A 27,209-nucleotide genomic window follows, 5' to 3' on the forward strand; every position below is an offset into this window, starting at 1 on the left:
TGCCCAGCTAATTTTTTGTATTTTTAGTAGAGATAGAGTTTCACCATGTTGGCCAGGCTGGTCTCAAACTCCTGACCTCAGGTGATCTGCCTGTCTCGGCCTCCCAAAGTGCTGGGATTACAGGCGTCAGCCACTGCGCCTGGCCTGACTTAGGTTTTAATAGAATCTTCTCTGGCTTCTGTGTTAAGAATAGTTTGTTGTGGGGTGGGGTAGGTGAAAATCATGGAGGTGTTGTAGTTCAGATGAGATGATAACATCTTAATTGGAAAGAAGTGAAGGTGGAGAAGCATTTTAATTTTAGATGTATTTTCTAGGAAAAGCCAACAGAATTGCTTACAGATTGAAAGTGAATTGTAAGAATAAGCTTATTGTCAATGTTTGGGGCGTGAGCAACTAGAAGAATGAAATTGCCATTAACTGAGAAGTAGAAAACTGTGGGAGGGGCAGGTTTGTGGGAATATTCGGAGTTCAGTTAAGGACATGATAAGTTTGTGATGTCTGTTAGTCATCTAAGCGGAGATATTGAGTAGGCAGTTAAGTATGTTCATTCTGGACTTCAGAGTGGTCATTGCTGGAAACAGACATTTGGGAGTTGTCAGTGAACAGATGGTATTTAAAGTTGTGAGACCGCAGACAGTCGTTAAAAGAGTAAATGTAGACAGAAAAGAGAAGGGGCACAAGGCCTGAGTCCTTAGGCATTTTAACATTAACAAGTTAGGAAAATGAGGAATAACCACCAAATGAGACAGCCTGAGCAGCCAGTGAGGGACAAAGACAATTTTGAGTCTGGTGTTGTGGAATTTAGAGTAGAGTAATATGTTCAGTTTTGTCAGGTGCAGCTGATGGATCGGGTGAAATGAGGATTGACACCTTTGGATTTATCAAGAACTTGAGTGTTATTGATAGATATGTGATTACGTTAAGTCAAGCAGATAGTTGCACAGCAGTGTGATAACTGTATTACAGTTATATTCAGAGAAACTTGGGAGCAAAGAGGAAGAAGAGACTACCTTTGTTTGGGAAGTATGGACACCTTTATAGAGGAGGGACCATTTGACGTGGGTTTTAAAGGATTGATAGGCCAAGAAAATGGAGACAGTTATGAAGAGGAGGTTGATATGATTTGGGCGTGTGTCTCCTCCAGATCTCTTGTTGAAATGTGACTTCCAGTGTTGGAGGTGGGCCTAGTGGGAGATATTTGGGTCATGGAGGCAGATTGAATGTCTTGGTTTTGTCCTTGAGGTAATGAGTTGAGTTCTCACTCTGTTAGTTCACTCCTAGCGCTGGTTGTTTAAAAGAGCATGGAAACTCCTCTCTCTTGCTGCTTCTCCTGCCATGTCACATGTCTGCTCCCCCTTTATCTCACCAAAAGCGGATGCTGGCATCATGCTTGTTGTGTAGCCTGCAGAACTGGGAGCCAAATCTAACCTGTTTTCTTCATTAAATTACCCAGCCTCAGGTATTCCTGCATAGCAATGCAAAACGGAGGAACACAGGTATTCCAAGTAGAGGGAAAGGGCTATGACAGCACCTCAGTCCCTTCCTTCATGGTCACATCTCCTAGTTAGCTGTTTTAAAGATGCTTTTGCCAGTCCTCTTTCCTCTGTGGCCACTTGCTAATGCCCCATGTTCAGTAGCTCCAGGCCTACTGAACATTGCTAAGGAAGTTGGAGATTCTAGTCACGTGGAGTAGTGACAGGAACAGAAGTTGAGTGTAACGTCGCTCCAGGCCTACTGAACATTGCTAAGGAAATTGGAGATTCTGGTCACGTGGAGTAGTGACGGGAACAGAAGTTGAATGTGACGTTGGGGAATAGGGTAAAGATGGGAGTTAAGGCTGGAAGGGTTACAGGAATAGACTTTCAGGGAGGAACAAACCTTTTACATTGTATAAAAGATTTTGTCCACAGAGCATCCCACACAAATCCACTGATGGGATTTGTGTGGGATGCTCCTCCTCCATTCGATTTGAGTTCCATTCTGCCGAGCTTTACCACTTACCAGCCCTGTGACCTGTTTCTGTTGTGCCATCTGTAAAGTGAAGCTAATTTTAGTGCCCAGTCGTAGAGTTGTGAGAACTCTCCTCGCCCGCACTACAGTTTTTGTCTGCTTAACTCGTGTCTGTCATCGAGTGCTTTCTTGAGGAAGCATTCTGTCTTCCCTCAGATTAAGTCATGTCCACTATCTCATAGCACAATTTATTTCTTCATATTACTGTTGTAATTTTATATTTCCCTGATTCTTTGATTAGTGTCTATCATCCACACTAAACAGTAAGTGCAGAGCATTCAAGTTTTTGCTTACTATTATCTTCCAAGTATCAAGGCTGCCTATCATAGAGGCTAATTAAATATCTGTTGAATAAGAGAGCCCTTAGTGACTGGCATGTGGTAAATGCTCAGTAAATATTATTCATTTACAAGACATTGTGCAGTAAGTGCTGAGGAGGTATCAGGGATAAATAAAGGAACTGTCAGGCAACTGACAGAGGACCTGTTGAGGTTGGGTAGCATTAATTTATGTCTTTTGTGAATTTCGTTAGGAATGAATGTTCAGTAGGCCTAGAGCCAGAATGTTTGGCTAGGGGGCAGGAAGAGAAGATGAGAACTTGCAAAAGCATCTTTAAACCAGTTGACTGGGATGTTTAGCCATGTAGCAAGCAGGCCAGAGGAGGCTTTTGTACCATGAGAATAGAGGAAAATAGCCACTTGGTGGCTAGACAATTTAGGGGTAGAAAAACCATTTATATGGTTCTTTGAATGTAATAGTGGTAAAGAACGTAGGTTTAATTGTTGCTGCTAAGTAGGGGGAAATGACATTTTTATCTGGTATGTTTGAGAATAAAGTAAATTTCAAAATTTGAGATGATTGAAGTTTTTATTTATAAACTTAAGTATTATGTTACATACTTTATTCTTTAAAAATTGTAATTCAGAGAGTGTAACAAAATGTACTTCCTCACTTTCTTGCGTTTTGTTTCCCAGAAGTGACCACAGTTAACAGCTTCTTTTGGATCCTTTAAGAAAACTTGTATGCATATACCATACAAATATGCCTCCATACTCATATATCTTATTTTCTTCAAAATAAATAGGATGGGCTGGGTATGGTGGCTCACACCTCTAATCCCAGCACTGTGGGAGGCTGAGGCGGGCAGATCACCTGAGGTCAGGAGTTTGAGACCAGCCTGGCCAACGTGGTGAAACCTCATCTCTACTAAAAATACAAAAAAAAAAAAGGAGCCAGGCGTGGTGGTGGATGCCTGAAATCCCACCTACTTGGGAGGCTTAGTCAGGAGAATCACTTGAACCCAGTAGGGGAGGTTGCAGTGAGTTGAGATCGCACCACTGAACTCCAGCCTGGGTAACAGAAACGAAACTTCATCTCAAATAAATAAATAAATAAATAAATAGGATGTATTATACATGATGTTCTTCAACTTTTGTTCACTTAATATATCTTAGGAATCTTTCTAAGCTGTACCTCGTACCTTTTCACTACTGCATAGTATTTTAATAGGTGGGCATACCATAATTTATTTAACCAGGTTCTAATAATGGATGCGTGGGTTGTTCTGTTTTAAAGTTTACTGTTTTAAAGACCATTGCAGTGGAAGTCCTTAAACATTATCTTGCATTAAAATATACTTTGAGAAGTAAAATTGCTAGGTCAAAGGAGGTGTACATAGGTGATTTTGAAGCATAGTGCAGATTACCCCACAAAAATGCTAAACTAATTTATACCCTGACTAATAGTGAATGGGAGGCTGTTCTCAGCTCACCTTTGTCCATTTTAGTACTATTAATCTCTTTAATTTTTAAAATGGCATCATATTCTAGCAATTTATGTTTCCTTAATTTATCAGTAAGGTTGAATAGCTTTCTTTATGCTTATTGGTCATCTGGATTATTTGTGAACTGTTGATTTTCTTTGCCCATTTTTCTTTTCGATTGTGTGTACTTTTTTTTGTTATTGTTAAATTGATTCATAGAGGCTTAAAAAAATCTTTGTGTTGCATATGTCTTTTTTTAGTTTTTTATTTGGCATTACTCTTGGGTGTTTATTTATTTGTTTATTTTGCCCACATTTTTAAGGGCCAGGTAAAAATATAAGAAATTAGGATTTTTTTTTTTAAAAAAGGGAATTTGCTGGGATCAGTGTCTCACACCTGTAATCCCAGCACTTTGGGAGGCTGAGGTGGGCAGATCACAAGGTCAGGATTTCGAGACAGCCTGGCCAACATGGTGAAACCCTGTCTCTCCTAAAAAAAGTACAAAAATTAGCTGGGCGTGGTGGTGTGCACCTGTAATCCCAGCTACTCGGGAGGCTGAGGCAGGAGAATTGCTTGAACTTGGGAGGCAGAGGTCGCAGTGAACTGAGATTGAGCCACTGCCTGGGCAAGAGAGCAAGACTCTACCTCAAAAAAAAAAAAAAATAAGGAATTTGTGATACTCTTGAAATAGACACTGTAGAATGTCAGCCTTTTGTTGGAAGTGTTAGTAATACAGACTTCATTTGAGACTATATGTTCAGCAAGTATCACAGATATAGTGAGCACCCAGTAACCTTCCTCTTCCTCACCCTAGTTATGTCTGGAATTGAAATGAGATATAATGGAGCTGCTTAAATATTCTGGATGACACCTTCTCTTTAGTTATTCCCCTATATATGAACTGAGTTGTATTCTAAAGGCTAGTTTGTGAGTTAGCCATCTAATTTCACAATAGAAATAACGTACATAGGTTCTTATCTTTTCTCTCAAAAGTTGTAATAATTCGTGGAGGCTACTTTTTTTTTTTTAAAGCAAATTCAAAATGTTACGTAATTTTACCCCTCTATACTTCAGTGTGCATCCTCAAAAGACAGGGAAATTTTCTTATATAACTGTATTACTATTATCATAGATGACAGAATTATCAATAATTTGTTGATGTCATCTAATACTTGGTCCATGTTCAGATTTCTTTCTCACAGAACTATCTTTTTACGCTTGGTTTATTTGAATCAAGATCCAAACAAGGTCTATGTATTTCATTTGGTTGTTATGTCTCTTAAATCTCTTCAATCTCTTCTTCCTCTTTCTTCCCCCATTTTTTTTTTGCTTCATGCCATTGACTTGTTATAGAAACCTGATCAGTTGTCCTATAGAGTACTGTATTTCTCACTCCATATTTGTTTGCTTTCTTGTGGTGTTAATTTGTTCCTCTATCCTTTATATTTCCTGTAAAATGGAAGTTAGCTCTGTAGGCTTAATTGTTCAGATTCAGCTTTTTTGGGAGCTGGGAATGCTTTGCAGATGGTGCTGTGTGTGTTATATTGCCTCGCATCAGGAGGTTCATAATATGTGTGTTTCACCTACTTTTAGTGATCTACTGGTGGTCATTGCCTAAACCTATAATTTCATTAGGGGTTGCGAAGTCATGATTCTTTTTTAAGTTGTCATTTCTTCTACATTTGTTAGCTAGAATTTGAAGTCTAGTTCTGTTACTTGGGAACCTGATAATCAAAATAACAAGCTTGTTGTGGGAAAGTATTGTCAGAGCAATAGTATTTGTGATGCCAGGAATATATCTTAGTGAAATAGTCTTTTTTTTTTTTTTTTTTTAAAGGGGTGCAGGCATTGCTTCATTGCCCAGGCTGGAGTGCAGTAGTGTAATCATAGCTTACTGCAGCCTCGAACTCCTGGACTCAAGTGATTCTCTCACCTCAGCCTCCTGAGTAGCTAGGACTACAGGTGCATGCCATCATGCCCAGCTAATTAAAAATATTTTCTTTTTTAGAGATGGATCTGTCTGTGTTTCCCAGGTTGGTCTTGAACTCCTGAGCTCAAGTGATCCTCCTGTCAGTCTCCCAAAGTGTTGGAATTACAGGTGTGAGCCATGGTGCCTGGCTGTGATTGTCTTTTTAATGTTTCAACTTGGTTTGGCTGTAGCCCGCAGATACTCAGTCAAACATGAATGTAGGTGTTGCTGTGAAAGTATTTCGAAGCTATGATTAAAATCCATAATCAGTTAAGTAAGGGAGATTATTCTAGATAATCTGGGTGGGCCTCATTCAATGAGTTGAAAGGCTTTAGAAGCAGAGCTGAGGTTTCCCTGACCCAAAAGAAGAAATTTCACTTGTAGACAGCAGTTTCAGCTAGTAGCCAAGAGGTCCAGCATGAGTTCCTTCCTTGATAGCTTGCCGTATGTAAACCAGTTTCTTGCCTTAACTCTGTTAATACATATCTCCTACTGGTTCTGCTTCTCTAGTTGAAACCTGACTGGTGCAAAGGGTAACTCCTCTGATGCTCCTATTCTCCAGCTAAATGGGGTGGGAAGTGGTCAGAGAACCTACGTTGTTTAGGGTAACCATATAATTTTTTGTTCAAACTGGGACTTCGGAGAAAGAAAGGAGCCGAGTTGATGGCAAGCTGAAACAACAGGCATAAGGTGGAACTGTCTTGGGCAAATTGAGAGATACAGTCACCTTGTGTGTCAGCCACTGGGGATACAATATGAACATGACACAGCCCTCAAGGAACTTGTAGTCAAAAAGGAAGTCAAGTAAATAAAAATACATTAAGAGATAGTGTTTTAAGTGACATGACAGCTTATAGTTGTTGTATTTGTCCAGACAGAGAGCATAGAAGGAGAGCATGCAGAGAAGTCTTCATTGGCCGAACTGAAACCTATTTTTTACCTCCAAAGATAAGCAGGATTTGAACAAAGTGGAATTGGAAGGGCATTTCAGGCTTAGAGTGTCACATAGGTGCAAGTTGAGAGTGAGAGAGCATGGCACATTTGGGAAAACTGCCATCATGGCCACAGCTCTAGGATTCAAAGAGGGGAGCCATGAGAGATGAGGTTAGGCAGACAAGCAAGGGCCACATCATAATGGGCCTTGCATCTATGCTGAGAGGTTTGGAACTATCTTCCATGTGGTAGGGAACTGTTGCAGAATTTTAAACAGAGGAGTACCATTACCAGACTATTTAAAGCATGTTTTGTAATATTCTAAAACTGGGAGTGGAGAAAAATTGATAATAGGGACACTACTCAAGGGCTGTTGAAATAATCTAGTCAGTGAGAATGGAGGAAAGCTTGTGGTGTGAGGAGATTAAGGAAGCCATATTGCCAGGACTGATTGGATTTGGGGTGCCTCCCAGGTTTCTGCCTCGATTGGCCACCCTGAAGTGGAGAATTGAAGTAAAGAGGTAGCTGATGACTTCAGTTCTGTATGTGATGCTATGCACTCTTCTTTTCTGCTATCGGTACTTTGGCTTCTGTATAACCAGTGAGAGGAGGGACTGAGTGGCAGTAACATCTGTTAGGGTTACTGGGCAGCATCCCCCCAACCCAGGTCCTTAGTCTCAGCCACACTCTCCTGAGTGGTGAAGAGAAGCAAGTTTTCTCACGCCTTCTCCGTCTGTCTCTACCTCTGCAGCCAGTGTTTTAGAAGGAGTGTGTGGAAGGGTGAGGAGTACCTATAGAACCCGGGAGGAGGGTGAGGAGCAGAGCTGGGTGAGTTATTTTCTTCTTTGGAAATTTTAACATGTACAACTTTAGGCATGTTCTTTAACTTCATTGTGGCTCAGTTTCTTCATCTGTGAGGTTTAGATGAACAAGTGCGTGTGGAATGCTTAGAATAGTGCCTGGCACATAATCAGTGCTATTCAGGTGTTTGCTGCTGATACCGTAGAGTCATTGCTTGATCCTGGGGTCAGAGTAGCTAAGGGGACGGAGGGAAATTTCTGCGCTTTTTCTGTGGAAGGAATAAATATTCAGCAACTGCCTATATAAAATATTAGTAGAAATCGCTTGAATTAGGAGGAATTTCTCATAATAGAAGAGCCTTTATTTTTTAGTCCCCCTTGCCTTTTCTAACAACAAATAACTGCTTGTTTATTGGGGCTTAGGGACAGGGAATAGCAGGAAAAATCTCTACTATGTTCTTCTGAAGAAAAGAAATGTTTTCTAATAGGAAAATTTGATGAAAAAATTCACATTTAAATAAAGACCTTTTGTGTTCTTAAAAAATACATACAGTATTTGTTAAAAGCCAAAATACTCTATTGTGCCTTTATTTAAATGTTTTTTATTAAAAATTTAATATGTGCTTTTTGAAATAAAATATAAACAATGAAGAATGAAGAGTTAAAAAAATGAGTCTGCTTTGAACCTATTCCCTAATCCTTGTCTCTTTTCAGAAAAAAATGTCTATTTTTTGTATGCTCCTTCCAGACTTTTTTCTACATATATGTATATAGTTTTTTTTCTTTTTAAAAAAGGCAAATGGCATATATTAGGCACATTATGTGTTATATACAATGTTCTCTGTTCTCTGACTTTTTCCTTCTCATTGTGTGTCACTATATATAGATTTACTTCTTTATTTTTAGAAGACATGTAATATTCTCAAGGATGAATATGCTGTAATTCATTTAACTGTTTCCTTGTCGATGAATATCTAGATTATTTCCAATATTTTGTTATAGTTTATTTCAACAAACGTTTATTGACTGTCAGGCAGTGCTTGTGAACAAATCACAAAAATTCCTGCTCTCATGTAGTTGCCTTTTGGAGGTAGACTGGCAACAAATAAATACATGTTAGTTGATATTGAGGAATGTAAGGTGGGGAAGGAGATAGGGAGTGAGGGGGAGTGGTGTGCATTTTAAAATGGGGTGGTTAGGAGAGAGATACCAATAGATAACATTTGAGTGGACATCTGGTGAAGGTAACATAATAAGCTCTGAAGGTGTTGGTAAGGGAGGAAGAGAGGAATAGATTATCCTAGGAAGGAGAGAAGTCCAAAGGGAGGTGGGCATGTGCCTGATGTCATGGGGGAAGAACAATGAGGCTATTGTGGCTGGAGTGAAATAAGCAAGGGAGAGTGGGAGATGAAGTCACAGAAGGTGATAGGGAGTCAGGGCAAATTGTATTGAGCTTTTTGAACCCGCTGTAAGGATTTTTAAAAGATAAATATTTATTTATTTTTTGATTTAAAAAATAGAACTGGGGTCTCGCTGTGTTGCCCAAGCTGGTCTTGAACTCCTAGGCTCAAACAGTCCTTCCACCTTCACCTCCCAAAGTGCTGGGATTACAGGCATAAGCCACCGCACCCAACCTATAAATATATATTTTAATTATAGATATGGGGTCTTGCCATGTTGCCCAGGTTGGTCTCGAACTCCTGGGCTCGAGCTATCCTCCTGCCTTGGCCTCCCAAAAAGTGCTGGGTTTACAGGCGTGAGCCACCTTGCCGGGCCCACTGTAAGCATTTTTGTCTTATTTCGAATGAGGTGACAAGCCTTTGGAAGTTTCTGAGCAGAAGCATGGCGTAATCTGATTTACATTTTTAATGATCTCTCTATATTCTTGATAATAGACTTCGGCCAGAAGCAAGAAAGCTATTTACGAGGGCATTCAGGCATGGTTTGATGGTGGTTTGGACCAGGATAGTAGCAGTAGAGGTGGTAGGACATGGTTAAATTCTGGGTGTGTATTAAAGATGAAGTGAGAGAGAGTAGTCAAGGATCACTCTGAAATTTGGGACTGAACAATTGGAAAGTTGGAGTTGCCATGAAATGAAATGATGAAAACTGCAGTAGGCAAGGTTAGGAATTTGGCTTTGGGCAGGTTCCATTCGATTATTTATTAGACATCCTACCAGAGACACTGAGTATCTTTGCAGCTGGAAATGTAAATATGAATTTCAATGGAGAGGTCAGGGTTGGAGAAACAAATGTTGGAGTCTTCAGTTTACTAAAGCAATTTAAAATCCTCAGCTCACCTAGGAGTAAATTAGAGAAGAAAGAGAGTCAGGAACAGCCTCTGGGCACTTCAAACTTGGTTAAGGGGCTGAGAATGTGAGAAGGCTGCATCTAAGAGACCAAGAAAGGAGCCAGTGAGATAGAAGGGAAACCAAGAAAACCAAGAGAAGGGAGTCAACAGTGTCACTGAAGGAGAACTGAGAATTGACCATTGAATTTAACCATGTGGCAGTGTGGGTGACCTTGCTAAGTACAGTTTTGAGAGAAAAGTAAGGTCTTATGTTTGTAAGAGATTTGAGAAAGGATGAAAGGAGGGGAATTAGAGACTTAGTATAAGCACCTCTTTTGAGGAGTTTGTTGTAAAAGGGAGAAAATGGGGCCTTAGCTGGGGGGTGATAATGAAGTCAAGACTTTTTTTTTTTTTTGGTTTCTTTCTTAGATGGAGAAGTAAAACATTTAAACTTATGGGTAATAGTCCAGCAAAGGGACAATTTGATACAAGACAAACTGGAGGAAATTCAGAGACAAGTTTAAGGAGGACATTTTAATTTATATGCATATGTGCAAGGATTTTTATAGGCTAGATTCTTAAAAGGATTTCCTGAGTCAAAGGGTATGTGCATTTTAAAAACCTGTACCAATTTATATTCCACTTTCAGTGTATAACCTTTCTAACACTGAACGTTCTTAATCTTCAAAATTATTGCCAATCTGATAGGTGATGATATCTTCATTATTTTAATTTGTTTTATTGCTTTCTAGGAACTGTTTATTTAGTCTGTCTAATTCTTTGTGATATTTTGTCAGATACTTTCTCCTAGCTGTCTCTTGCCTTTTAACTTTGTTTATGGTATCCTTTTACCATGTACGACTTTTCAAAAAAGTTTTTATGTAGTTTGTCAGCCATTTCCTTTTATAGCATTTGGGTTTCATTTAGATATAAATATTTGATACAATCTAATATGTTTATACATTTACATTTTTAATTCATTTGCAGTTTATTTTTGCGTATGTTAAGAAAAAAGTTTTCCATCTTTCTCTGTATTCTTAAACAGCTAAATACCATAGAGTTAACTGTTTCTTAAAGGTTTGAAAGAAATTACCTATAAAATCTTCTAGGACTAGAGCCTCTTTGGAGGGTAGGTGTTTGACTACTGTGTAATTCTTTTTCTGTGGTTAATGATCTGTATGGTTTTTATGTACTTCTTTTTAGTTTTGGTAATTGATATCTTCCCAAGAACGTCATTTTTTTCATTTACATTTTCAAATTTATTGGTTCAAAATTCTACATAAAGTGAGGAAATATCTAGGCAATAAATGCTGGAGCTGTCCTTTCACAGATCTGGAGATTAGGTTAGCTATTTTCAGCCCTTAATGGCTCTGTTCTTAGGGATATTTCTAAATTCTCATTCTCTTTTGTTTGTAAGGTTTCTTGGCTTTGTTTCCTGTTTCCAGTCTGATCCCATTTGCTCTTTTTTTTTTTTGAGAGACAGTCTAGCTCTGTTGCCCAGGCTGGAGTGTAGTGGCCCAGGCTGGAGTGTAGTGGCCCAGGCTGGAGTGTAGTGGTACAGTCTTGGCTCACTGCAACCTCTGTCTCCCAGGATCAAGCAATTCTCCTGCCTCAGACTCCCAAGTAGCTGGGATTACAGGCGTGCACCACCATGCCTGGCTAATTTTTGTATTTTTAGTAGAGACGGGATTTCACCATGTTGGCCAGGCTGGTCTCGAACTCCTGACCTCAGGTGATCTGCCCGCCTCAGCCTCCCAAAGTGCTGGGATTACAGCATGAGCCACCATGTCCAGCCCAGTTTGCTCTTTAGCTTACACAGTTTCTACTGTTGAAGTCTGCTGGTAGATCTGTGCTTTTCTTGGTTTCCAGCATTTTTATTTTCATGTTTTTATATTTCTTCTGTCATATTGTAGGGATTTGGGGAGGGATGAGAGGCAAATGCATATGTTCAGTTAACCTTTTGAAATTGGAAATCAATTCTTTTCTGTGTAGTTTTCTTATTGCCTTGTTTAATTGCTGGTTGCACAATAGTTGGATAGTAACGTCACAACTCAAGTAGTAATAGATAGACTTCACTTTATTTTTTTAATGAAACCAGATGTCTTAGTGGAATATACTCATTCAGAAGAAATGTTGATATGTTGTCACTGAATACTCAAATAGTACTTTTCAAACTTAAAAGTAATCGTGACATTTAGAACTGTAAGGGACTTTACAGATCGTTAGAACAACTGCCTTATTTTATAGATGAGGAATTTGAGGCCAAGAGAGATTCAGTGATTTATCTCAGGTGACAAAGTCGGTGATCAAGACGGAAAGCCCGAGTCTCTTTACTTCCATTCTGCTATGCTATTTGCTGTCATACACATTCATGCTGTTCTCCTTACCTATGTGATAAAGAGGTATTTCTGTTAATACAATTTTTTTTATCCTAAAGATGTTAACTATGGCTTAGAATTGCTTCTAAAATTTGGACTTAGATACTTTAATAATACATTGATATAGGTGAATTTTTAAAGTATGGGCTGTCAGAGTATACACTAGCACAAATGAAAACCATATTATTTATTTGCCCCAAGTTTCCTCTTTTCTGCTTATGGGCTTTATATGATTTATGGACTCTTTGGATTTCTTATTAATATTTTAACGAAGCTTAAGGAATATAAATATAAATATATGTAGGCTTGAAAAATGATTTCTGTGATACATATTTTAGACCTAATATTTTTACTTTTTTTGTTTAATATAACATGCTCTTAGATCGACACCTGTATTTAGAAGGACTGAAATACATATTTTTCTTAAAAAAGTGCTTTGCTTACCATTTCTTCAGCAATCATTAGGAGATCTCTTTATCAAACTTTAATTGCTTTGCTAATTCAACAGTTTTTAAAATGTAGGATTTTGATTATTGCTATCTCATGTTTGGTAATCATGTCTTTAGTTCTTTAAAAGTTCTTTAAAAATACAAAAAAATTAGCTGGGCATGGTGGCAATGGGCCTGTAGTCCAGCAACCCGGGAGGCTGAGGTGGGGGGATCCCTTGGGCCCGGCAGGCGGAAGTTGCAGTGAGTAGTGATTACATTATCCTGGGCGACAGAGAGAGACCCCATCTCAGAACAAAACAAAACAAAACAAAAATGTTGGGAGTTTGGTGTGCATAGCATTAGTGGGCTTCGGTTGGTTCTTCTTCCACAGCCCCCCGGGAAACTTAAGAAGGGGACAAATTGGAATGTATTTAATCTAGAATTAAATTCTAAAAAGATTTGTTTATCTTCAGGTTTTAACTCTTAGTGCCTTTGAAATACATGATATGACCTATTGATTTTTTTTTTTTAAATAAACTAAAGAACAAGCTCTGTCTCTAATACGAATTCAAAGAATTTAATTTTTTCCAGTCAGCCATAATGTCAGGTGAAGAAATTAATGAAGACTATCCAGTAGAAATTCACGAGTATTTGTCAGCGTTTGAGAATTCCATTGGTGCTGTGGATGAGATGCTGAAGACCATGATGTCTGTTTCTAGAAATGAGTTGCTGCAGAAGGTATTTTAAAAATGTAATTTCCTAAAAATGAATTTCATAAAACAGAGTGCTATTTTATGAAACATGTGGAAGAAGAAACAGATTAATGACCTATGCCCCTTTTCCCCTTTATTTCAATTTTATTAGTGTTTGGGTATTTTTAGGGGGGAAACAAAACACAACTCCAGCCTTAGGAAATAACCTCCTGACTGTGTTTTTAACTTGGTTTTGGAAAAAAAAGGAGCACTCACAGTATTCTTTTTGACAGACTCTATCTTTGACCTTTTAAGTATTACAATGATGTGATCAGGGTTTCTGGAAATGCTATAGGACAAAAACAGTAAATTGACTTTGACAGTCTAAAACAAATCTCATTATGTTTCTTCTGTCTTTGGTATTGCCTAAGCATCTTAGCCTGCTTCTTATACATAAATGCATCATGTACAATGTTTATATTGATAAATTACTTTTGACATACAAAACCCAGATCGTAACTCTCGAAATTAAAATAATTCAAAAGAATTTTTCTTGGGTTGTATACTTTCCTTGTCTAACTAAAGATGATACCCTAAGGTGAAAATTTGTGGACAAAAGTCACTCATTAAGAAAACTTCTTTTTACAAATTATTTTCAGATCATTTGGTTATTGGATTATATGAAGTGAAAAAAATTCTTTGATACATCGTACTTGGTAAAAGTTTAAAATGTTATCAGATGGTGTTCCAAGTTTGTGTATTTTTTTTCTGTCTCACTTTCTCTCTTTCCCTCTCTCTCTTTTTCTTTTTTAACAGTTGGACCCACTTGAACAAGCGAAAGTGGATTTGGTTTCTGCATACACATTAAATTCAATGTTTTGGGGTATGTGTGTTACTTTGGAATTCATTAGAAAGCAAATTACTTATTGTGTGAAAGATGATTTATTTTTAAAATGCTAACAATTTACATACAATTATACTTCATAACAATTTTAATAGATATTTATTTTTAAATCTGGATGCCAGTGAGCCACACATAGATTTAGTATTACATGGAGATTGAATAATTTAAAGTTTAATTGTTTGTAGGACTTTCCTTTTTTGTGAACAACTAGTTTCTTTAATTGGAATGTTTTAAATTAATACATTCACCATTTTATTCCATGAAATTTTTCTATTTTAGTTTATTTGGCAACTCAAGGAGTTAATCCTAAGGAACATCCAGTAAAACAGGAATTGGTAAGATTTTATTTCTTTTTATTTTATGTGTTTGCTGTTGTATTCCTGAAGTTTGTCACACTACCTTTGTCACACAAATTAGGGAGAACAGAATTCGAGTTGAAATTATGAAAGTGAGCCAGACCTTACTATCTTTGAGTTTTTTTTTCTCTTACCTTTCTCAGATAATTGGTATTCCATATATTATATAAATCTCAGAATGGGAAAATGTTATGATTCTAGTAATTATTTATAACTTACATATTATTTTTCATATAAATTCTTGAAATCCTGTTTATCTCTAGAACTACTTTAAAAAAAAAAACTTCTATATAGTTCTTAAAAGTATATTCTAGTTGATTTACTAGCAAAGACGGGAAAATTTCTCCCCCCACCTTTTCAATTCCTCCATTAATTCATTTTCTCAGCAGTAAAGAATCCAGTTCAGCAACAAAGCTAAAAGCTTTTTTGGCACCAGCTGTATGTGTACTGTCCAGTAATTCTGCATTAGACATATTTACAACCTGCAATAAATCTTCTAGGTTTGTCTTTGTATTCCATTTAGATGTATAAGTACAGTATGGAAGATCTGGTATCTTGGAGTTTTTGCTGACTTCAAAAATTAAATCAAATCATTCAATTTGAAGAGAAAAATTAGAAATCAAACTTACGGTTACCTTCTTGACTTGGTTTTATGAATAAGAATATTAATAAATTGATTCTTTGTGTTTATAAAATATAAGGCAGATATAGATATGAAATACACTTGACATTGTATTCTTGTTCTCAAGTCTTAGGGTAATTGATATGTATGTTATTTACAACTTAGTAAAGCACTTGGTCATTTATTTTTTTAAAATGAGTAAGCCAGATCTGTTGTGTTCAGTTTTTCAACATGTAGTCTAAGACATTTCCTTCTTTTAAAGTTTTTGCAGGGGGGAAATAAATTTATTTTTAAATAAAACAATTGTGAAAAAATATTTAAAGCAAAAGTGTAAAGCAATATGATACACAGATCTGAAAATAATGGCTTATATCATCTGTTTTCAACTTCATAATATGGACTTTACATGCAGTTTCTCTTTTTTCCATTAATATGAAGTTATTTGGAGTACTTGATACTGTCTTTGTGAATGGACAAGGTCATTTGTTTTCTTTCTACCTCAGAATCTACGAAGTAGTACGTTAATATTCTAGATAAGGGTTGGTGAATAAAAAGCATGCGTAAATCTGTTCCCCTTTTCTGACCTTGTGTAAATGATACTAATTGATCAGACTTAGTGTGTGATAGGAAACTTATTTGCCGTATATATCACAAATGGGAAAAGTCAGTTTACTCATTCAACAAATATTTGAGGGCTTACTGGGAGGTAGGCATTATTTCCAAGTGAGATGATTCCTCTGTGAATAATGCTGATCCCTGCCCTTGTGGCAGACACCAGACTGTATCTAATGGAGACAAACAATAAACATAATAAAGTAAACAAATAACAAATATATATGAATATGTAGTATGTTGGAAAGTTATGGGAACAAAGAAAAAGAGTAGGGTAAGGGGGACTGGAGTGCTTTAATAGGACTGCAGTTTTAAATGCTGAAGTCAGGGCCTCAATGACAAGGTTAACATTTGAGTAGACTATAAGGAAGAGAGGGAGTGACTGTATGGGTATTGAGGAAATATCCTTCTAGGCAGAGGAATAAGCAGGGCAAAGACCCCAAGGCAGGGTTGATGTGTGTGTGCTGCAGCTAGTATCTACCATTGTAAGCACTGTGCCTTTATTCAGACAGAAATGGGGCGTCACTAGAGAGTGTGGAGCAGAGTTGCCAGTCTTTCACAATGAAAACATTATAAGATTCTGCATTTTTCTGTATATGTTTATGTAACTGTTGATTATTTTAATGATGCTTGTTTTTAAGCAGTGATCAGTCTTTTACTTTGCTATTTTATGGCTCGCCTCAACTTTATTTCTCCATTTGAAGCATAAGAGCCATTTATGCTGATTAATGGTCTCAGAAGATTCAGTGGAACAGCAACAGATTATGTTTCTCATCTTGTAAAGTCTGATTAGGACTATATATTGTAATAGAAAGTTTCATGTATTTACCAATCAAAATTATAAAATTGAATAATTTGTATTTTCATTCTTCCTAATTGTTACGCTAGATGGTAGCATGAAAAGATAGTTAAGTACTACCTCATGTATTTCCTGTTTAGAAAAATTTCAGGATAATTTAGTTTGTATTTTGCAAGTATATGAAAGCTCCGGTTTTTTACTTTAGATTCAAAACAGTTAATATATAGATTTGTGTTAATGGTGATTTTAAAAAATGTATAACCACCTAGAAACTTTCAATTCAATGTTTATTTGTGGAGTAATGTCTTAGTGTCATTCTTCCTCTTTGGAAACAGAAGACTTCTGAAATGACTTTTTAACATCTGTCTTTCCCCACCCTCCAACTGTGAACTTTAGGCAAGCAGGGAGCATATTTATCCTATTCATTTGCATTTCCTAGCACCATGCACTTTAATAGGCAATAAATACATATATGTTGAATTTAACGGAGGTGTACAGCATAATAAAATCTAGTGGTGGCGAACAGCTTAGTAAATCTATTGCCTTTCTTTTTTATCTTTAAGGAAAGAATCAGAGTATATATGAACAGAGTCAAGGAAATAACAGACAAGAAAAAGGCTGGCAAGCTGGACAGAGGTGCAGCTTCAAGATTTGTAAAAAATGCCCTCTGGGAACCAAAACCAAGAAATGCATCAAAAGTTGCCAATAAAGGAAAAAGTAAAAGTTAACTTTTTGGTTTTGATGTACACATATTAAAAAAGTACATCTTTTTTTCCCCCCCCCCACAAAATAATTCTGTGGCAGGACAAGGTTTAAATGTATTTCTTACTGAATTAATGTGTAAATTTACAGTAAATATGTAAAGCTAAATACTTCCCTTTCCAAAGATTGTTATCTTTATTGATTTGCACTGAGGATTTTAACATTGTGATATATTATATATTTATAATTTATCATCTCTTTTGATGAGACTCTTATTTCTTTATATAGGTCAATCTTGCAAATACCATTTTATAAGCAGCTGTGAAATTTAAGTGAAATGTTCTTTGTAAACATTTGTACTATTTTAAATGAATAATGACCTTATGATCTATGCTATCTGTAGGCCGAAATTATAGGTACATCTGTTTTCACTATATGACATTAAGAAAGCATGAAATGACTTAAATGTTCATTTTTTTCTGTAGTTATTTTATCATGTTTTCATGATTTTAGGAATTACTGCTTTGTTGATACTCAAAGTGTGAAACTAAAACTTTATGGTTGTACTTTAATTCTTGGCATGTTGCCTCTATGTCCCATTTAAAATAAAATACATTCTCATTAACTTTAGATGGGAAATAAGGTTGTATGTTGATGGATGAATTTTGGCATGATGACCATACTCTCTCAATAAAGGCTGAAAATGTTGTATAACTGACCTGTGTATTTTTATCTTTTGAGTAAATTTGCCTTCCAAATTAGGAAGATAGGTTTTAGAAGTCACCACAAATAGAGAAATTCATGAGTTTTTGTTCCTGATGCATGGTGTCCACAGTTCTTTTTCATCTCATTTTTTTCAGATTTTTTTATTTCATGTTTTTGAGGCTGTATCAAGTACATACAAGTGTTTTGGAACAACGTCTTATGTTACATAATGCCACTTAAGCAGATGAGAAGTCCAAAGGAGATTACATCGTGTTTATATTGTGGTTTATTTTTCTGGAATATTAGTTACAGAGAGTACTACATAGTAAAGCTTTTTTTAAATGTCTAAGTGCATGAATTTTAATTACATACCCTTAATGCTTTCAGTGTTTGAATCCATATCATTATGTGTAGGAATGCCAAGTATAGTAAAGTACTTTAATTTTTGAAAAAGGAGTTGTTAAAATTTTCTGTGTGATTAATTCTCCATAAGTAACCTTGAATAAATGGATTTCTTGATTTATGATAGCAGATATTGGAAATGGTCTTAAAATGTAATGGATTTTGTAAAGCATGTTGAACTCTTTCTATGACACGTGAGGAAGTCACTGATAGATGCAGAAAGTCTTTTCTAGCTCTGATGTCAGACAGTTTTTGAAGTGGAAGAACATTAATGAACATTTATAGTTATTTTACTCCTTTTTTTTGCCTTTGTCTCCAAATTTCTAGCTATTTTAAAAAATAACTTCTACATGAGAAATGTGTTACTGTTAAGATCAAGTGTAGTGTACATGTCTTTGTGTTATTGCAAAGAAATGTATTTGGATTTCTGTATATTTTCTGTTTTATAAAAGAAAAACAGCTTAAATGAAAAATGTCATACAGTTGCAGAAAATCGTTATTGGTTTTAGCTGAGTTATTGGTTTATGGAAGTCCAACTCTACATTCTATTAAATTGTGTATTCTTTTTTTTTTTTTGAGACGGAGTCTCGCTCTGTCGCCCAGGCTGGAGTGCAGTGGCCGGATCTCAGCTCACTGCAAGCTCCGCCTCCCGGGTTTACGCCATTCTCCTGCCTCAGCCTCCTGAGTAGCTGGGACTACAGGCGCCCGCCACCTCGCCCGGCTAGTTTTTTGTATTTTTAGTAGAGACGGGGTTTCACCGTGTTAGCCAGGATGGTCTCGAACTCCTGACCTCGTGATCCACCCGTCTTGGCCTCCCAAAGTGCTGGGATTACAGGCTTGAGCCACCGCGCCCGGCCTAAATTGTGTATTCTTAAGTGAGCAATTCTTTCATTATTAGTAGAAATAAAAGTTTGAGTATATTCCATTTTATTATGTATAATTTTAAATACTTAGCACATAAGAAGGAGCTGAATGGCTGTAGTGCATTGGGTTGCTTATTTGCTTGTTTGTTCATTCTTTTGACAAATATACTTGACATTTATATTGCCAGATACAGTGCTAGGTGCAAGGTTCCAAAGATGATAACTACAGGCTTTATCCTTTTTTTTATAAGGTGTTAAGAAAAAAATAGTCTTTTTATTCAATTCAGTTTCTTAGAGTTATGGAAAATTTTATGACAAATTGTGCTCATTAACCTTATTCAGAACCATAAAGGATGATGTGTGTGGTTGATCTATTTGACTATGGTGCAGTTATTGTTAACAGTTTGTTCCACATGATAGTCTGCTCTAAGTTTAGGTGTTAATTACATCTTTTATTAATCTCTTTGGGAATTAACAAGTTGGAGAAGTTGCATCTATAGGTATTTTTAAGATTAGAATTATAGTCTATTAATCTTGTACTAAATAATGAGATCTTGCATTTTAATATTATTTTAAGTACAATTTTTTTCTTGTTCATAGTTGTAAGGTAGGAAATCCTTTTAGTAAAACAGAGTATGTTAAGTGAAAAATTGAAGCTTGAATTATGTTAGATTCCTGGAATTAGGAGGTTATGTCAGGTTGATTAGTTTTTAAGACGCGCTCTAGATTAAAGAATCCTTCTACTTAGCGATTAGAAATGGATTGGCATTATTTCTAAATAAGGTATTTAAAATTGACCAGAAGTGTAGGAAAGACTTCAAAAATGGACAGTGTATTGAACGTAAATACTTTTTTCTTAAGTAGGTCACTGGAGAAAAAGATACTTTAGGAATCACTCAGTTTATCATACAGTAAAATTATAATTTTATTCAATAAATTACTAGAAATTCTGGCTTTGCAAAGTGACATTAACTGAGAAAGATGTGAACAGTGACACTGAGCCTCATGTAATAGTTAAATTTGGTATATAAAGGGAAGAAAAATCACTGACATCTCATTTTCTCCCTTCATGGCATAGTTAGAAAACCTGCTCAGATAGATTCAGTGACTCTTTTCCTGAATGATCTTGGTAGCAACCTATTTTATATCAATGTGATGTGAATATAATTTACAAATATAAACATTTATCTTTCCCTATATTCTGATCTCCAGTTTTGGAAATACAAGCCATATTTTGTTTAGTTTATATATTAGCATTTTATAGTTGTCATTAACAATTATATTGGCAGAAAGTATACAGAATTTTATAATGGAATTCTGTAGATATATTTCATTTGAATAATTTGCTATTATATTACCTGTTAGCGGGATTTCAAGAAAATGGTTTGAATGTTTTTTGGTTTGCAGATTGATTTTCCTATCAAAGTGGGCATACAGCCATATAGACTACTCTTTGGAATAGCCACCCTCTGACTTGATGTGCCTTTTTAAAGTGCTTATTTATGGCATAACTTTTTATTATTCCCTCAAGAAGTCTGAGATTATGGCGTAATTTTTAACACAGCCAGAAAGATTAGTAAAGTGTTCAGAAAAGAGAGCTATAGTGATAGCTACTGGCAATTGAGGTTTAATTTTTAACTTTATATCTCCCTAATCCCTGCCCAGGTAGAAACCTAAAGCAACCAGCTCCGTGTTAGTCATCTGTTCTTAAAAGGTTGAAACGAGATGCTAGTTTTTACTCCCCCTCCCCACAATAAGCCTTGAAGTTTAGCAAATCTATCATAGCAGAATAACTGCATGCAAGATGTCAATTTTGTAAAGTGATGTATTTCAGACAGTATACAAAATTTGATGGTGGGAAAAATAAGCTTTTATAAATGAAACATTTAAGAGACTTTTATTATTTGCTTTTCAGTTTAGTGTTGCCTTTAAGGTGTACCATTTCAGTTTGGCAGCTGCAATGAATGACAAAAAAATTGAAGATGATAATTCAGCATTTCAAGATGCTTCTGCTGAAATGAATGTAGACCTATCCAGAGCTTGAATTTCAAGTTTATTGTAATACAATATTTTAAAGCCAAGTACCCAGGCAATTCATAGTGATATGATTTGAATGAGATTATTAGGAGGAATAGGAAAGAATGCCTTCAATTTCTTGTTATGTAGGTATTATCTATTGAGATGCTATGTTGAAAAATGTTACTGTAAAAAGAGTAGAAGCTTGTTATACCCAATTTGCTATAGAGTACAATTTGTCTTGGACCTTATTCAAAAAACTTTAGTTATTAAAATAGCAAAATTATAACAAGGAATCACCTCTGATTTAGTGCTAGAGCAGTGGATTGCCTATAGACCATCTTCTAATGTGTGTCTGGTATTTTATTCATTTGGTGGCCTTTAATCTCACTAATAATTCATTCCTTGACTTATTTAAACAAATGATTTGCTTCCCTAGTTTTGATACTTTATTGTTTTTCCCTTAAGAAAGAGATAATTATTTAAAAGTTGCTGGATTTTGTGGGTTTTGACATTTGTGACTTTTAACACTTGTGGTTTTTACTATTTGTGAGTGACTTTTAGAGGTCCATGGAGTATACAGTTATTTTGTAATTTTGCCAAGACACAATCTTAATTCCTGCTAAATTCCATGCAGGAAGGCATTAGTCAGCTAATGATTTAGCTTGGCTAACCTCTTAGCATCCACAGTTTTTTTTTCCCTGATTCATTTATTCACTCATTCATTCAACAAATATTTATTGAACTCCTCCTGTGTACCACGTTCTGTTTTAGGCATAGGAGATTTCAGCAGTTATCCAAACATGGTTGTAGTGGTTGGGAGTTGTCAAACTTTGTATCATGTGATAAATGGCTTCTATGGCTTGAATTGTGTTCCCCTAAAATTCATACATGGAAGTCCTAAGCCTCAATACCTCTTAATGTGTCCTTATTTAGAAATAGGGCCATAGTAGATGTTATTAGTAAAGATGAGGTCATTAGGGTGGATCTTAATCCAATATGCCTTTATAAAACTGGGAAATTGGGACACAAATAACATGCACACAGGGAGAATACCCTGTGAAGGTTAAGGCAGAGGTTGGAATTATGCTTCTGTAAGCCAAGGAACACCAGAGATTGCCAGCAACCACCAGAAGCTAGGTGACAGGCCTGGAGCAGATTCTCATAATCCTCGGACGGAACCAACTTTGCTGATCCTGTGACTTTGGACTGCTAGCCTTCAGAACTGCCAGACAGCACATTTCTGTTGTGTAAGCCACCCACTTATTGATACTTTGTTATGGCAGCCCTGGGAAACACAATGGCCATTAGATGAGTTGACACTATTGAGAAGATTAATAATTTGGGTGTGAAAAAATGTGTAAAAATCTTTGGCACAAGATGAAAGTGTAATTCTGAAGACAACCAGGAACCTGGGTAAAGTTATTGAAGAATACTTTTGAACTTGGGCAAAGATCTTAGAACTTACACCTTGAAATGTCAAGGGTCTGTTATACTCTTTCTGAAGCCAAAATGTTCAGTCCTTTCTGACAGATACTGTCAGTTATGATTGAGTGTTAAGTATGCCATCTCTTAATCTTTATCGTGCTTGAAGAAATGTACTTAAAGAAAATCCTGTCAGGTTTCCATGGAGAGGAGATTTTCACCAAGCCTGTTATCATCATCTACCATGTGATCTTTCTCTAATGTAATGCAACAGTCAGGTTCAAATAACGAAAATCCTGAAAAAAATCTGCCAGAAGTTGTGTGAAATTTGTCCTCTTGCATGCGCACACACCACTTAAAAAATCTCGTATTGGATTCATCCAGATAAGAGATTTCTTAAAAAATGTGTATGTGTATATAAATTCTTAACTGTACAGTGTGGTATTCAGTTTTCTTTATTTTTTATTTTTTTGGTTTTTGAGATGGAGTCTCACTCTGTCACCCAAGCTGGAGTGCAGCGGTGGGATCTCAGCTCGCTGCAACCTCCGCCTTCCAGGTTCAAGCAATTATCTCCTGCCTCAGCCTCCTGAGTAGCTGGGATTATGGGCGTGTTACCACGCCCAGCTAATTTTTGTATTTTTAGTAGAGATGGGGTTTCACCATGTTGGCCAGGCTTGTCTCAAACTCCTGACCTCAAGTGATACACCCACCTTGGCCTCCCAAAGTGCTGGGATTAGAGGCGTCAGCCACGGCGCCTGTCCTAGTTTTCTTTCTTTAAAGTTAGGTATTAGACAAAATTAGTAGCCTGGCGTGGTGGCGCATGCCCATAATCCCAGCTACTCGGAAGGCTGAGGCAGGAGAATCGCTTGAACCCAGGAGGCGGAGGTTGCGGTGAGCTGAGATTGCGTCATTGCACTCCAGCCTGGGCAACAATTGCAAAACTCCGTCTTAAAAAAAGAAAGAAAGAAAGAAAAAAAAAGTAAGTTAGGTATTAGAGAACTCAGAGGCTTGGTGCGGTGGCTCATGTCTGTAATCCCAGCACTGTGGGTGGCCAAGGAGGGAGGATTGCTTGAGTTTAGGAGTTTGTGACCAGCCTGGGCAACATAGGGAGACTCCATCTCTATTTAAAAAAAAGAAAGCGAGAACTCAGAAGTGGGCTCTTACCCTTAATGATTTAGGGTCAAAGTGGGTTCATACTCTTAATAGTTTGGGCCCAGTTTAAGTTTTTTTTTTTTTGTATTGTAAATGTTGCTTTATTGGTTTTCAGCGTTTAGAATCAAATGATAGATAAAACAAGAAAGTAAATGAAATTGACCTTGCCAGTATAGAAGTAAAGGTAGAATAGGCAGAAGTGAGTTAGAAATAGAGAATAGATTAGAGGGGCATCCTTACGTGGTAAGAAACACAGATGCTATACAAAACCGGTGGATGAATACAGTTTTACGTTTATTTAAGTTTCAAAGGTAATGGTGATTTATTCTTTTTAATTCTTCTATCAAAAATTGGAAGGAGTTGGGAGAAAGTAGTATAAATTAAATCCTGAGTTTTCAGACTGGGGAGCTAGTAGATGATATCCTAGTGATACAGCAAATGTAGGTGAGTGTTAGGAAGACTCACAGAACTAAAGACAGGAAAGGTTTACAAGTGAGAGTCCCTCACACCAGCAGGAGTGAAGTAGGTCATTTTGTTTCTATTTTTTTCTGTTTCTATTTTTTTTCCCCCATCAGATTCTCATGGTGGATGTTTTTGTTTTTGTCATAAACATAATTTCTTTGGTAAAATGAAAGAGAAAAAAAACTGACCAGCAACAAAATTCATTCAAAGAAGCAGCATGACAATGAGGTACTCCCGTGAATAAGAGTTATTTAGCTACTGAAATTTTAAGCAGTACAACATTTGAATGATGGGGAAATAATATAAGAATACTTAAATGTGGTAGCAAATATTTCATTATCATATATATATATATATATATAGGCATTTAATATGTTGCCTAAATTTAGGCTCAGTTTACTTTTAGACAAGTTGCATTCCAGATATAGTTAGAGAATAAGAACTCTTATTTGGAAGTAGGTCTCCTTCAAATCTGCCTTCCATGGTATTTTGAAACTTCTAAATCTTACCAAGGTAAGTTTAGACACGGCAAACGTAGGGTTATCATATATGTAAGTGATAGTGTGATCTTTGCTTGAATGTCTTAATAATGCTAAATTGAAAGGGATTTTTATTGTACCTAATTTTCATCAGGGGAGGTTAGTTTGTAGGAAATGTGTTTATAATCTGTTGTCTCATTGGAACCTAACTGGATTATAATGGAAATTGAATATTACTAAATATTATACCTCATCAGAGATGTGGCAAAATGTAACATCATTTTAGAATTTGTCCTAAGAACAATTGAAATTTGGGTTTATATAATCAGAATTGCCAGATTTTATCTATCACCTTTTAAAATTTGTAGACAACACTAATAAAGGCTAATACTTTCTTAGTTGTTGATACCACTTAAAATTTTATTTTAGCAAGGCCAGGCGCAGAGGCTCAGGCCTGTAACCCCAGCACTTTGGGAGGCTGAGGAGGGCGGATCCTGACGAGGTCAGGAGATCGAGACCATCCTGGCTAACACGGTAAAACCCCATCTCTACTAAAAATACAAAAAATTAGCCAGGCAAGGTGGCAGGCACCTGTAGTCCCAGCTACTTGGGAGGCTGAGGCAGGAGAACGGCGTGAACCTGGGAGGCGGAGCTTGCAGTGAGCCGAGGTTCCACCACTGCACTCCAGCCTGGGCGACAGAGTGAGACTCCGTCTCAAAAAAAAAAAAAAAAAATTATTTTAGCAAAAGTTGTTGTTTGAGGTTTCCCAGCTATGTGATGTTGCCTAAATATGTAACATTACAAATACCTGTAATTAAATTTTATTCTTTCAGCTAGGCATTTACAGTAACTTAACATAATTAAAATATATACTTTTTTTTTTTCTTTTTGAGATGGAGTCTCACTCTGTTTCCCAGGCTAGAATGCAGTGGTGTGATCTCAGCTCACTGCAACCTCTACCTCCCAGTTTAAGCGATTCTCCTGCCTCAGCCTCCTGAGTAGCTGGGATTACAGGTGCCCATCACTGTGCACAGCTAAGTTTTGTATTTTCAGTAGAGACAAGGTTTCACCATGTTGGTCAGGCTGGTCTCGAACTCCTGACCTCAGGTGATCTGCCTGCCTTGGCCTCCCAAAGTGCTGGGATTACAGGCGTCAGCCACCGCACCCAGCCTAAAATATGTAACATTGAAAAAAGATGTTAAAAGCATCTTTTGGAAATAGGGGTAATGTATGTGTTAATTCTTTTGTGGTAGGTACTATGTACAGCTTAATACATATCTTAAAGTTTGGTTTGCTAAGCTTAATTGTTACATACTGCCTTGACATTTACTGAAACCATTCTATAATTGTGTGGGATTTTTTGTTTTTGCCTGTGTTCCTCTTCCCTTTTGTATATAATTTAAAAAATTAATTAGTAAACTTTATTTTTAGGGCAATTTTAGATTCACAGAAAGTTCCTATAGACCCCAGTCCCCATACAGCCACAACCTTCTCCGGTAACAACATCACATACCATAATGGCACATTTATTACAACTGATGAAGCTACAGTGACACGTCATAATCACCCAAAGTTTATCATTTACATTAGGGTTCACTCTCAGTGTTGTATGTTCCATGGTTTGGACAAATCTATAATGACATGTACCCACCGTTGTAGTATCGCATAGTATTTTCACTGAGCTCCACCTATTCATCCCTCTCCCCACTCCCACCTCTGCCAACCACTGACCTTTTTACTGTCTTCATAACTTTTCCTTTTCTAGAATGTCATATGGAATCATACAGTGTATAACTTTTTCAGATTGGCTTCTTTCAGTTAATAATTGCATTTCAGTTTCCTCCATGTCTTTTCATGACTTGATAGCTCATTTCTTTTTAGCACTAAGAAGTATTCCATTGTCCAGGTATTTATTTATCCTTCACTTACTGAAAGCACCTTGGTTCCTTCTAAGTTTTGGCAAATATGAATAAAGCTGCTGTAAATATCATGTGTAGGTTTTTGTGTGAACATAAGTTTTCAGTTCATTTGGGCAAATACTAAGGAGTGTAACTGCTAGATTCTATGTTAAGAGTATATTCAGTTTTGTAACTGCCAAACTGCCTTTCAAAGTGGCTATACCATTTTGCATTCCCAGTAGCAGTGAATGCGAGTTGCCATTGCACCCCCTCCTCACCAGCATTCAGTAGTGGTGTAATTTGCTTTTCAAGCTTTTGTTTATGGGTTCTGCCATACATTTTTGTAGAGATTAAAAAATATGATGTAAATAATCAAATGAGATGTAGCTTAAATTTCTTAATGAGAAAATTGGAAAGGAGCTAGGGTCTGGTTCCTGAGATGCTGGGAAATAGAACATTTCATTTGAAATAAGACTTGGACTTTAAGTTAAAATGCATCTTGAAATTCCTTGAATTCTCTGACGCATTGGAAGACATTTTCAATATATTC

General features: G+C 36.6%; 1 protein-coding gene across 5 annotated transcripts in view; it reads left to right on the forward strand.

Moving 5' to 3' along the window:
• The window catches only part of C1D (C1D nuclear receptor corepressor), a 20,622-nt gene extending 2,647 nt beyond the window's left edge, over window positions 1-17,975 (forward strand). For 2 of the 5 annotated variants that reach the window (XM_011945279.1, XM_011945280.1), the window contains exons 2-6: window positions 7,426-7,502; window positions 13,162-13,308; window positions 14,079-14,145; window positions 14,446-14,501; window positions 17,119-17,975. In XM_011945279.1, coding sequence (XP_011800669.1) covers window positions 13,171-13,308; window positions 14,079-14,145; window positions 14,446-14,501; window positions 17,119-17,283 — 426 coding nt within the window. In that variant the 5' untranslated portion in view covers window positions 7,426-7,502; window positions 13,162-13,170 and the 3' untranslated portion in view covers window positions 17,284-17,975. The remainder of the gene's footprint in view (window positions 1-7,425; window positions 7,503-13,161; window positions 13,309-14,078; window positions 14,146-14,445; window positions 14,502-17,118) is intronic. The other 3 variants (XM_011945281.1, XM_011945282.1, XM_011945277.1) reach the window with 2 other exon arrangements.
• The last annotated feature ends 9,234 nt before the right edge of the window (window positions 17,976-27,209 follow it).

This window comes from Colobus angolensis, unplaced genomic scaffold (assembly GCF_000951035.1).
Source record: "Colobus angolensis palliatus isolate OR3802 unplaced genomic scaffold, Cang.pa_1.0 Scaffold24, whole genome shotgun sequence".
NCBI classification, from domain to species: Eukaryota; Metazoa; Chordata; class Mammalia; order Primates; family Cercopithecidae; genus Colobus; species Colobus angolensis.